Below are 13,357 nucleotides of genomic sequence, written 5' to 3' on the forward strand. Positions count from 1 at the left end.
CAGAGGCTTCCCGGAACCGGAGTTCAGAGCCGTCGGGAGCTTGTGACTCCCTCCGGATTCAAAAAGGCCGCCGCGTCCTCGGGTGCCAGCCCCTTTCCGCGTGCGCGAGCCCCGTACCTCTGCGCTTCTCTCCTGCAGCTTCTCTGGGTCTCAGTGTGCCTTTCCTTCCTTCTAGTTGTAGAATTTACAGTCAGCCAGGCTTCCTGTGGTTCTGGATGAAGTCCGTATTGTTTCTCTGAGGTATTAATCAATTGTTGTGAGCGGCATTAATTTCCTGGTGTTTATCTCTGCCGCCATCTTAGTTTCAAGCGATGCTTTTGCTCTTGATGGTGTACAGCGTGTTACTACTAGATTCATGGAGGAAAGTGGTTTGTTAGGTTCATTTAAAATTACTATGTCCAATAGCTTTTAAAATGAAATTTGAAAGTTAAAGTACCTTGGTTAATAATCTGTGGAGATTGGTGGGGGGCATAGATAAAATTGGCCATGTGCTAACAGTTGTTAAAATGGGGTAATGAGAATGTGTGTGGTTCCCAGCATTTTCTTTACATTTGTATGTGTTTGGAAATTTCCATCCTATATAATAAAAGGCTAATATGCAAATCTACCGAACAGTGGAACAACCAGTCACTATGACATGCACTGACCACCAGGGGGCAGATGGTTAATGCAGAAGCTGCCCCCTGGTGGTCAGTGTGCTCCCATAGGGGGAGATCTGCTCAGTCAGAAGCTGGGCTCACAGCTGGCGAGCGCAGTGGCCTCTCCTGCCTCTGCTGCAGGCCGGCTGTAAGGAGCAAGGGGTCCTTGGCTGCGAGAGGGTGTAGGCCGGGCTGAGGGACACCCACACACACACACACACACACCCTGCCCCAAGTGCACGAATGTTGTGCACCAGGCCTCTAGTATTAAAAGAAAATTCTAGGTAGTGTTAAGGAAGTTCTTAGACCAATCTTGCAGATCTGTAGTATAGACTCTACCCCATAAATGTAAGTAGTTCAGTTGGTTTTAGTAGCTCAGGAAACTGTGAACATATTTTGGAAAATAGATGTAAGAAGTAGGTGTAAGGTATTTGACGTATCATTGTAGAGTTAGCATTTTTCACTAGAAGGACCTTTCCAGTTGAGCCAGTGTTTGGTGTTGGTAGCAGTCCATGTTGACATGTTAGGCAGGGTCTTTATGATCACCAACGGCATTTATAGCTAAAGCCTTGGTCTTGTTGTTGTCGTCTCTCTCCCTCTCCCCTTCTCTTTAAGATTACATGCTATTTAATCATTGTAAGTAATGAAAGAAACCTAAAGTGTGTGGTGAAGAGTCAGTCTTGTCCTTACCTGCCACCTTCATTTCCACATATCAAGGTTACAGATGTTGACAATCTGAACAGTGGCAGCCTTCCAGCATATTTTCTCCTAAACACGTCTTATCTTTTAAATGCAATTAACACTGTTTTTACAAAGTACTTTTCACTTAATACCTTACCGACATCTCTTACAAGCCAGTAGCTATAGCACTAATACTTTTTTTGTAACTGCAGTGTTCTGCAGCTAGCTTATGTAAGTTTCTCCAGTTCTTCCGTAACTGGGATGCAGTGGGCTTTCCTGTGTGTGCCATTACGGACAGCGCTGAGATTATATCCTTGTGTGCAGGGTGCGGCAAAAGTAGGTTTACAGTTGTGAGTACTTAATTTTTGTATTGTTGAATATGATTTTCCATATGAAACCTACTTTTGTAAACCTACTTTTGCCCCACCCTATACAGGTAATTTATGGGGATCGGAGGGGTTCCCAAAGGAGGCATTTTTTGCAGTAGAGATCTTTGTCTACACAGTTGTCATCCGCAGAATCTAGACAATTTTGAGCATGCAAATGAAAGTGCGTAAACCATGTCATCATGCTTCCTGTTGACCTTTTTCCCTCACTTCCTTATTCTATAAGACACCAGTATTTTTTAAAGCTCCATAAACTGCTCTCTTAGTAACAAAATTCAGAACATGCTTACTATTATAGATGTTGTTTTTGTTGCAAATTCTATGGGTGACAGCTGGTAGTCAAAGATCTCCACTGCCAAAGATTACTGTTGGAAAGATAAGATTTTTTAAAAATTTATTTTAGAGAGAGAAACATCGATTTGTTCCGCTTATTTATGCATTCACTGGTTGACTCTTGTATATATGTGCCCTGACCAGGGATTGACTCAGCAACCTTGGTGTATCAGTATGATGCTCTAACCAACCTGGCCAAGGCCATAAGATATTTTAATGAAATATTAAACTAGAGTGTGAGGCTTGAGTATTGTAGGAGTTCTGAGTTTCTAAAGACCTTTGGGGCCTGTTGATTCCATTTAATTTGGCTAATAGGAACTGTGGAAGAAACATAGGCTGTGTCTTAGTGCTAGAACTTGATCTACTTTGATTAGTCAGGTGACAGTTCATTTGGGTTTGAGGTTTTTTATTATTAATTTATTTTCTTACAGATGTTCGGCAAGGACTGATAGGGGTTGGCCTGATAAATGTCGAAGACCGCTCAGGAATTCTAACTCTAGATAAAGGTACTGCTATTAGTTTTGTATATACACATAGCTGTTGCTGTGTTAGTAAAGCCCATTTTGTTACATATGCGTTTATCAACTTGAAGGGGAAGGTTCAGTTCATAACTTTCAATCCCTCCTTACTGAGTGCTCACAAAGCACTCCCGGTGGTTTCTTTCTCCTCTGGTTATTCAAGAGAGGTTCAACCTCTGTTCTGTCTCAATAGCAGCAGTTCTCACCCCAGGTTGCACGTATGATCAGCTGCCAAGCTCTTAAAAAAATACTGAAGTCAGTGCTAGAGCTCAGGCATGGTTACTTCCAAAGCTCTGAGACATTCTTTTTTTTATAAAAATGTGTGTTTTATTGACTTCAAAGAGGGGGGAGGAGAGGGAGAGAGAGAGAGATCAGTGATGAGAGATAATCATTGATCAGCTGCATGCCCCACACTAGGGATTAAGCCTGCAGCATGGGCATATGCCCTGACTGGGAATTGAACTGTGACCTCTCCTGGTCTATAGGTCAATACTCAACCACTGAGCCATCCCGACTGGGCCAAAACTCTAAGACATCCTAGTTGTGCAGCCAAAGTTGAGCTTCACTGACTTCTAGCACTTAACATTTGACTTAAGACTTGATGTTGGAGAATGAATATTCTTATGCTAAATGAACATTTTTGTGCTAAACTGTGTTCATACTATAATTTTTTAAATATAGTTTATTGATTTTTTACAGAGAGGAAGGGAGAGGGATAGAGAGTTAGAAACATTGATGAGAGAGAAACATCGATTCAGCTGCCTCCTGCATACTCCCCACTGGGGATGTGCCTGCAACCAAGGTGCATGCCCTTAACCAGAATTGAACCTGGGACCCTTCAGTCCGCAGGCCAATGCTCTATCCACTGAGCCAAACTGGTTAGGGCATTGTGTTCATACTTTTAACAAATGAAGTTGAAGATGCAAAAGTTCAGTTTGGCAAACATCCTTTGAGCATGGACTATGGTTATGCTAGTTGCTCGAGGTAGAAATTGTCTGATTATAGCTGTTTTGGGAACAGTGCAGGAGGTGTGACGAAAACTCCAGAGGAGAAAGCGAGACTTTGAACTAAGCTTAGATGAACAAAATTTGAATTGTTTCCTATAATATTGTCATTGCAGATTATAACAACATCGGAAAATTCCTGAATAGAATTTTGGGCATGGAGGTGCACCAACAGAATGCGTTATTTCAGTATTTTGCAGACACACTCACTGCAGTTGTTCAAAATGCCAAAAAAAATGGAAGATATGATATGGGAATCTTAGGTAAGTGGGGAATTTTTTTTTAAAAGTGATTTTTCGAGAGGGTAAGGGGGAAGGAGAAGGAGAGGGAGAGAGGAACATCGTTGGCTGCCTCCTGCACATCCCCTACTGGGGATCGAGCCCAAACCCAAGCATGTGTGTGTCCTGACTGGGAACCAAATCGGCAACCTTTTGGTGCATAGGACCATGCCCAACCAACTAAGCCATACCAGCCAGAGCAGTGGGAAAATTTTTAAACGTGTATTCCTGATAAAATGTTCTTCTTACATTTATATGCTGCTTTTTTTCTTATTTAAGATCTTGGTTCTGGAGATGAGAAAGTGAGGAAAAGTGATGTTAAGAAGTTTCTGACTCCGGGATATTCAACCTCTGGTCATGTAGAGTTATACACAGTAAGTCTACCAGTCATGTGACACTTGTGTGCTGTCCTTCTGTGATAGGCACTCACAGAAATGAATTGAATTTAACTGTTGCTGTTTCTCTTACAGATTAGTGTAGAGAGAGGGATGTCTTGGGAGGAAGCTACCAAGATTTGGGCTGAGCTGACAGGACCAGATGATGGCTTTTACTTGTCACTGCAGGTGAGACTTGTTTGTTTATTTTGATTTGAGAAAGGAAAGGTGAGAGAGATTGAAACATCAGTGATGAGAATCATTGATTGCCTCCTGCACACGCCACACTGGGGATCGAGCCCGCCAACTGGGCATGTGCCCCAACCAGGAATCAAACTTCCTGGTTCATGGATAGATGCTCAAACACTGAGCCACGCTGGCAGGGCAAGACTCATTTCCTTTAGATAGGAACTATCCAGATATGTGTTTTCATTGCCAGCATTGTGATTCTCATCTTGGCTTTGAGCATATTTTCCAATTATATTTAGCTTTCTGTGGTTTGATAATTTATCACTGTAATTGTGGGTTTTTCCATTCGTGTACAACTTTATTTACTATATTGAAAAGATGTTATTAATAAATTAATAAATTTTTAAATTTATTTTATTTTATTGAATTTGAGAGTGAGAGAGTCATCGACTTGCTGTTCCACTTGTTTATGCATTCATTGGTTGATTCTTGTATATGCCCTGAGTAGGGATCGAACTCCCAATGACACTAACCAACTGAGCTACCCTAGGCCAGGGCAGATCTTGCCTGTTTCTAATACTTACCTTCTCTTGAATTACCTATCTTTCTTTCCTTTCCCCCCTCCCCCAACAGCTTTATTAAAATACTAGAGGCCCCCCCCCAAAAAAAATAAATATATAAAATAAAATAAAATACTAGAGGTCCAGTGCACGAATTCATGCATGGGTGGGGTTCCTTGGCAGCTCCTGTGTTGAGTGTCTGCCCCCTGGTGGTCAGTGCGTGTCATACTTATTGGTTGGTTGCTTAGCCTATTATGTATATAGATGTTTATGGAGTGACTGTCAGTGACGGCCTGGTTCAAGATGTAACTGTGTGCAACGGAGTGTCTGTGATACCCAGACACAGACGCTGTTTAAAGCAGGAGTCCTGCTTACCTTTTGTAAAGGGGCAGGTAGTAATATTGCAGGTTTTGTAGGCCATATATGGTCTCTGCTTTGTGCTTTTCCTCCTCCCTCCCTCCCCTCCTGCTACTGTTAAACTTGGGAGTTGCAGGCCAGACTTGGTCCACAGGCCTGGTTTACTGGTCCCTGATCCAAGAGCAAGACCTCTCAAATTGGATCTGGTTCCTTGTTTCTTTGCCTGCGTATTTGAAAACCTTACTTAGATCATTATAAATTCACATGAGGTTATAAGAAAGAATACAGAGAAATTTCTTATACACCAGTTTCCCTAATGGGAACAGTTTTCAAAACTATAGTATAATATCACAACCAGGATATCGATACAGTTCACCAGATTTTATCCATATTTCTCCCTTAGATGGATTTTGCTTGGTCCACAAAGGGTATTGTTCATTGTTTTTCATTTTAAATTATTGCCAGAATTTAAAACACTGGGCTATAACACAGTGAACTTATTTGACTCTACCAAGTCAGATCACACTGTTACTTGCTTGAAACATTGTACTTTCATAAGTTTATCGAGTGTTTTACCTTAACTGGTAAAAAGATTGAAAATGTAATTTTCACTTTAACCATTGTTTTATTAACTTTGCAGAATTATATAAACACTGTTTCAAATCATTTGAGCCAGTAAAAGACAAAGGATCTTTAATATTCATGAAAAGCAAAATGTTGTCTTTTTATCAGTGTAAGAATGACCTTAATATAAAAACGTAGCTGCTCAGCAAGACATTCATGTTGTAGAGCAGCTGGGGAAATGTCTTCACTTTGAAACTATTCTTTTTCTTTCAGTTTTCCTTCAGAGATTATTGCTTAGTCATCTTTAATCACTCTTGAAAGCAGTGGTCGCCAACCGGTGGTCTGCGGACCACTGGTGGTCCGTGAGGTCCGAAAAGTTGGCAACTGCTGGTAACTTCTTCTTCCTAGGATTTCTCTCATAAGTCTGACTTAAAAAAATTTATGTAAGTTCCATCGTTTGTCAGATGCATTCTTTTCTTCACTTCTAGATACATAGTTATGTGGTTCTTATTCAGCACTGGATCTCCCATCACAGCTGATATCTTTCCCCCTGGGACAGCCGTTAGGGGTAGGTGGCACCTAAGGATGAGATGAACTCAGAAGCCTATGGGTGATCAAAATCATTATCTTTGAGGCTATATTTTATTGTAACTTGAAGAAGAGTGACATTTTTCTCAGCTTTCGATTATGAAAAATTTTAGCCATACAGCAGAGGTAACAGAATCTTCCTGTGAAGACCCTTCATGCCCACTCCCTTGATTCCTGCCTCACTTGTCTCTAGGCTGTTTGGGCTCTGAGTCAGGTACATGGACTAGAACTGGCTAAGTGTCTCCACTGGACATTTATGCTTTTAACGCTTATTCAAACCCATTTTCTAAAGAAAGTCTTCAGCCTCCTCAGAATTCGGGTCCCAGAGCCCTCTTTTTGGAGAGACCGCGTAAAACTGTCCCTCAGCGTATCATCCTTCTCCATTTTGTGTTCATGCTTCTGTGTTTGCTCTGCTGTGGTCAAGGGATTCCACTTGCTGTTGTGATGGCACCAAACACCAGTGTGTCTTAGAGTGAGCAGTCACCAATCATTGTGTTTTCCTACTTTTTTAATAGATAAGGAACAACAAGAAGACTGCCATCTTGGTTAAAGAAGTAAACCCAAAAAAGAAGCTTTTCTTAGTCTATAGACCAAATACTGGGAAACAGCTCAAATTAGAAATTTATGCTGATCTAAAGAAGAAATATAAGAAGGTATTTTTTTCATTTGTACACTATGCTATTTATAAATGATTTGTAATAAGATTGAAAGTATGGTTATACCCACTTTTAATGTTACCTGCAATTAAGAAACCTGTAAGGTGATTATTTAAAAGAGCTTGTGTTGTTAGAAAAAAAGCTTTCAGTGAAACTAGAAGTTTTTAAATAAAGGGAAGATGTGCAAGACTGAAATTCCTTCCCACCAACTCTGGCTTCATTAGGAGCTGCTGTTTATATTTTTTGCAATGATTTCTAGTAAAACAGTGAATGTCTATGTTTTTCCTAACATTACTATTACTAGGGGCCCAGTGCACATATTTGTGCAACTTGAACTGTGAGCCGCAAGGCTGAGGTAGGCACAGGGGCGGGCCTCAGCCCCATCCTCTGTGCCCCTCCCGCCACAGCCGCTCCCACACACAGATGGCACTGGCCCCGCTTGCACCCTCTTACAGCGCAGAGCAATTGGGGCTAGCGTCATTAATGGGTGCAAGTGGCGGCTGCTGCCCTGATCACCCCTCAGGAGCAGGGGGAGGTGGAGAAGCCCTTAGGAGCGATTGGGACCTGCACTGGCAACGGGTATGAGCAGGATTGGTGCCGGCAGCAGGTGCAAATACTGGGCGGGACCGTGGCACATGGGAGCAAAGAATTTTCAGTAACCACCAGAGGCTCACCCCGATGACAGTGACCGGTGCCCACCTTGGACTGGCGCCCGTGCTCACCTGCTCCACCATCACACCATGGCTGATGCCTGCCATGTTCTGTGCATGCCCTCTGGTGGCTAGCGCATATCATAGCGACTGGTTGTTCCATCCAGTTGTTCCTCTGTTAGATCTATTTGCATATTAGCCTTTTATTATATAGAATAGGATTATTAGTGTTACCTTAAACTTTTATTCTCTTGGCCATTGTCAGTTGGAAACAATCTATAATAATAAAAGCATAATATGCTAATTAGATTAGACATCTGAATGACCTTCCGGATGAAGCCAGGGCTGCGAGGGCTGAGCCCCTTGCATGAATTTTGTGCATCAGGCACCTCGTTATAATTATAACTAAGCTATTTGAAAACTGTTGCATAGGAAGGTCCTCATGGCAGAAGTTGATATATGTCCCTCAGATGCAGCCTGTAGCAAGGGCCAGGTATTCTGTATAAGTTAGCTTTACAGATCAGATTAGGCAACCATTTTGTGTAAAGCAATTCTTTCCAACAGAGTTTTTGTTTTACTTTCAACAGGTTGTCTCGGATGATGCCCTGGTTCACTGGTTAGATCAATATAATTCGTCTGCAGACACTTGTACTCATGCTTATTGGTCAGTATTTTGTTTCTCACGACATTTTTCAGTGTCATCAAGATTTAATTAAACATGCCTTTACTTTAGTGCTCTCTATAATATATGAGCACATTATTTGCTGTTTGATGTGGCTCTCTCAGTCAGCAATGCTTGTAGGATGTGTATGGTTGATTCTTTTTTTTCTTTTTTAATTGCTTAAAGTATTACATATGTCTCCTTTTCCCCCCGATTGACCATCCCCTGGTTAATTCTTTTTTTTTAAATATATTGATTTTTTTTACAGAGAGGAAGGGAGAGAGATAGTTAGAAACATCAATGAGAGAGAAACATCGATCAACTGCCTCCTGCACACCCCCTATTGGGGATGTGCCCGCAACCAAGGTACATACCCTTGACTGGAATCGAACCTGGGACCCTTCAGTCCGCAGGCTGACGCTCTATCCATTGAGCCAAACCGGTTAGGGCATGGTTAATTCTTTTATGTGCCCCAACCTGCAGCCTTGGTGATTAGCACCATCTCCTAACTAATTGAGCTACCCATGCCTAGGTTTTTAAATTTATTTTTATATATGTAGGTACATGAATTTGCTTTTATTTTTTTTTAATTTGTTTTGATGTGAGTAGTGTTATTTTTTATTTTTTTCATTTTTATTATTTTTTTAAAGACATTCTTTTTAAAAAATATATATTTTATTGAATTTTTACAGAGAGGAAAGGAGAGGGATAGAGAGTTAGAAACATCGATGAGAGAGAAACATCGACCAGCTGCCTCCTGCACGCTCCCTACTGGGTATGTGCCCGCAACCAAGGTACATGCCCTTGGCCGGAACCAAACCTGGGACCCTTAAGTCCGCAGGCTGACGCTCTATCCGCTGAGCCACACCGACTAGGGCGCTTCTTGTTAATTTGGTCTTGCCTTTCAGTGATCACGGCAGGCAAATATATTTTTATTGATTTCAAAGAGGAAGGGAGAGAGCGAAACATCAATGATGAGAATCATTGGCTGCCTCCTGCACGCCCCATACAGGGGATCAAGCCCGCAACCTGGGTATGTGTCCTGACCGGGAATTGAACTGTGACTTCCTAGTTCATAGGTCGATGCTCAACCACTGAGCCACACCAACCGGGCAACGGTGTTTTTGTTTTTGTTTTGAGAGTAAATTAGTGGTGTTAGAAATTAACTTAGGAAAACTCTTGAAGATAATTATATTAAAGATTAGCCTACAAAAATCCTAAAACATTTTCTTTGAGTTTTAGCAAGAAAAGTGCCCTAATACTGTATATTCATCTTGAATTAATACTGGGAAGATATTTTTATTGATGAATTGTGAAAGTAATTTTTGATATGTCTTTTTTTCATAGCTTTAAAAATAAATTTATATGCTTTTATTTTGTTTGCTGAGACCTTTTCCACTTACCCAAAGTACTATAGAAATAACTGGCAGGATTATTTTATAACCTTGAATTAATATAGTAATATCCAACGTAAACTAAAGGCTAGAAAATGACAAATGCTTAAGTGGACATAAACCCAGTAAATCAGCCATTGTATAGGGAGTTAGGTCCCAGAAATAACTAATTTTAGAAATCAGTAGTGTTAGCTCACATTGGAAAGACAATTCAGTATGTTGAAAGGACTATACGCTAAGGAACTGCCAGGAAAGGCAGGTTATTTTCCACTTGAAATTTGGGTAGACCTTGCAAGTGTTTTGTTTGAGTGTGTGTTTATAAATATCCCCATTCCCCTCTCTCCTAGGCGTGGCAATTGTAAAAAAGCAAGCTTGGGATTAGTTTGTGAAATAGGTCTTCGTTGCCGCACTTATTATGTATTATGTGGCTCAGTGCTGAGCGTCTGGACAAAAGTTGAGGGTGTTCTAGCATCTGTCAGTGGCACAAACGTGAAAATGCAGATAGTTCGGCTGAGAACAGAGGATGGACAGCGGATTGTAGGTGAGTTTTTTTTTATGTTTTGTTTGAGCTCTGGGGAGAAGATCTCATTTTTTTCTTATTTTGCTTCTTACGCCTTAGAATCTTACTGTCTCTTCCTGTAGTGGGGTAGAACTTGCTTTATATCTTCCTGAAGAGTTGAACAGAACTTATACCTTTGAATGGACATTGCCGATTCTGGTTAAAGTTCTGGGATGGTCTTTTATTTTATGCTGCTCTTGCCCTCCTTCCTCCTCTTCCTCAGTGGCCGTCTGTGCCGGCTCCCAGCAGGAAGCCTGCGCTCAGCCTCTTGCCCCAGGGTTGTCTGAAGTCCACCCTGTCACTTCTATTAGCCAGGTTGAGGTGATAGCATTCAGAGCCACTGCCCAGAGGGTGGACGGGGTCCTGCAGGGCTGGGTAGCTGTTGCCACCACTTGCTCTGTCCCAGGCTCTCCGGGGATTCCCCCAGTTCTTTCCCTTTCCCTCTGCTTGGTCTCTGTGTTATTTGCAGGAACCTTCCTCTCCTCTACAGATCGGTAGCCTGTGGCCAAAGGCAATCTATGAACATTTTTTTCACAAAGTATTTTTGGTTGCAAGTTTTTATTTATTTGAATTAGTTGTCAACATGTAAAATCCAAAAGCCTGGATTTTCATCTTTTGAAAACGCACAGCAGCTTCCCTGGAATATTGAGCCCTCCTGTTTCCACCAGGGAGAAATCTACAGTTTCCTTACCCAGGGCATCTGCTGTCCGGTCTGCAAGCACCTGCCTGCTTCAGTCAGCATTGAGTTTGTGACCACAACTCTGTAGTCTTTTTGTTACATTAGTACCTGCCAAAGAAGGCGGTGTTTGGGGAGTTGCGAAAGATAATAGATAGGAAGGTTCTGTACTTCACTGTCTGTTCTTCCACCCAAACACGGTGACATGAAGACACCTGTGTATGCCCAGGTATTTGTGGGTAACACTGCTGAGGAATCAGGTTTCTTCTGAAAGAGCCATTTTGGTTGATAGGTATTTGTTTAGGTTTGGTGTGTAGTCTTGTTTGTTGTACTTAATATTATGCCTCATTTGGAATTTGCTGTGCAGTGTAAAATACTGTGTGGTTGCTCCTCAATGCAGCCTTTAAACATTCTTGTTTCTAATGGCAGGTCTGATCATCCCTGCAAATTGTGTGGCTCCTCTTGTCAATCTTCTGTCAACTTCAGACCAGTCTCAACAGCTTGCGGTCCAACAGAAACAGCTCTGGCAGCAGCGCCACCCCCAGAGCATTGCCAGCTTGAGCAACGCATAAGAACAGACAGGTTTCAACATGGATGTATCTGAAATGCTGTTGAAGCATATCATTTGCATAAAAATCAGGGACAGTTTCCAAAGAATTATAATTTTTTTCAGTTGTGCTCTCTCTAGTTAATGTTTTTTGGGAATAAGGACAAACCTGGAATAGATAGCAAAACTGAAAATCACCAGTGCCGATGGTGGTACATATGTCTTTTCTTTTGCTTTGCCCATGGTACTTCCCATATGCTCCTACTTTGGGGGAGCAGAGGGGTGTGTGCGCGTGCGTGTGTCCGTCTGTTTGTTTGTTTGTTTGTTTGTTTGTGAGTTTGTATGCTGCTACGAACCACAGTTGGTTTAAAAATGCTTGGAACTTCCCAGCTGGCTTTACTTAATGTTCCACAGTGCTCAGGGTTAACGCAGGTCATCCGTGCCATTGCTGTGGGAGTTCTCCCCGGATGCATGTGTTTTGGGTCTATAAATATAGAAAATATATATTGGTTTCTTTTTCCAACTTACTAAACACTAGGTCTATTAAAGCATGAAACGAAAGGTTGCACATCACACATTCAGGTTCTTTCTAGTTTCTGTTCTGACAGTGCATGTCTTTGAAAGCATGCGTAAACAAGATTAACAGATGTCACGTGACGGAGAGAATCATTTGTAGGTGTATAGCATTGGTCACTGCATTTTTATAACGTTTATACCTGGGTATTGCTTCTAACCCCGTGACTCCTCTCCCCACCCCCATTCTCCCTGTCCCAGGTTTCTTGTTAAGGTGATAAGTACAAACATTTTTTTGTGTGTGTGATAAAACTCTTAAAAGTTAATTTTAATGTATTAATAGTATTCCTAATGAGTGCTGCAAAAACGGCTACAAGCCTGCTTTTTCTCAAAATTCCATTTTCCTTAACTTAAGATAGTTTTAGAAAGAAGGACAACTCGGCTTCCATTTTGCAAATCATCTTTTCTTACTTTATTATCTTAGTATGTTGGTCGCTCATAAAAAAGGAAACCATACTTGAGCTGTAAAGTAGACAACGAGGAAACACTTGAGGCTTCTGCTGTATGTTTATTTCTTGTTATTATTGTTACCTAGTAACTTGAATATTGTTTAATGTGTTTGTAAGACATTGTAGAGTTTATCTCAAGCTGTTAAAAATGGTAATGTACAAATGTGAATAGACACTTATCTATAATATGGGTAAGTTTTGTTTCGCCTATAATAGATGTTTTATAAAAACAAGTGAGGGGACAATTGGTCTTTTTGTTCCTTTTTTTCCCTTTTTCTTTGCTTGCACAGGTTGCACTATTGAAAAACTGAGATTGTATAAACCTGGTCAAAAGCTGCAAGATACCACCATCTTGTAGATGTCAAATAAAAAGTTGTTATTCTAACCAGCAGTGGACTCTTGTTTAGGCCCCACCACCTCCAGAGGTAGTCTGACGGGGTTTCTGCAGAGCTCGGGCGCTGCTCAGCGTGTCTCGGGTTTTAGAATGAGAAGGTGTTGAGGGGTGAGGTGCCAGTACCTGTGAATGCCTGTCCGGCTGAGTTGTTTTCCTTTGTAACCTGTTAGATGCCTCAGAGCCAGGTGAGGTGGTGATGGTAGTGGCAAGCTGGGCTTTTGTCCTCTAGTGTTTCTTCGCGCCCGAGTGGTTGTCAGTTCAGTTGTGTCACCTTGACCACAGGTTTGCTTTCTTTGGATTCATTTATTCCTGATGCCTAAGAGACAAA

The 13,357-nt window shown here is 41.5% G+C and overlaps 1 protein-coding gene across 1 annotated transcript in view; it reads left to right on the forward strand.

The window, feature by feature from the left end:
- Positions 1-13,023, forward strand: part of SBNO1 (strawberry notch homolog 1 (Drosophila)) — a 39,732-nt gene extending 26,709 nt beyond the window's left edge. Inside the window, 8 exon segments of the mRNA XM_006768876.2 lie at positions 2,470-2,544; positions 3,677-3,823; positions 4,118-4,212; positions 4,309-4,401; positions 6,986-7,123; positions 8,364-8,440; positions 10,179-10,372; positions 11,496-13,023. Of these exon segments, the coding sequence (XP_006768939.1) occupies positions 2,470-2,544; positions 3,677-3,823; positions 4,118-4,212; positions 4,309-4,401; positions 6,986-7,123; positions 8,364-8,440; positions 10,179-10,372; positions 11,496-11,638 (962 nt within the window). The 3' untranslated portion in view covers positions 11,639-13,023.
- The last annotated feature ends 334 nt before the right edge of the window (positions 13,024-13,357 follow it).

This window comes from Myotis davidii, unplaced genomic scaffold, assembly GCF_000327345.1.
Source record: "Myotis davidii unplaced genomic scaffold, ASM32734v1 scaffold223, whole genome shotgun sequence".
Taxonomy (NCBI): Eukaryota; Metazoa; Chordata; class Mammalia; order Chiroptera; family Vespertilionidae; genus Myotis; species Myotis davidii.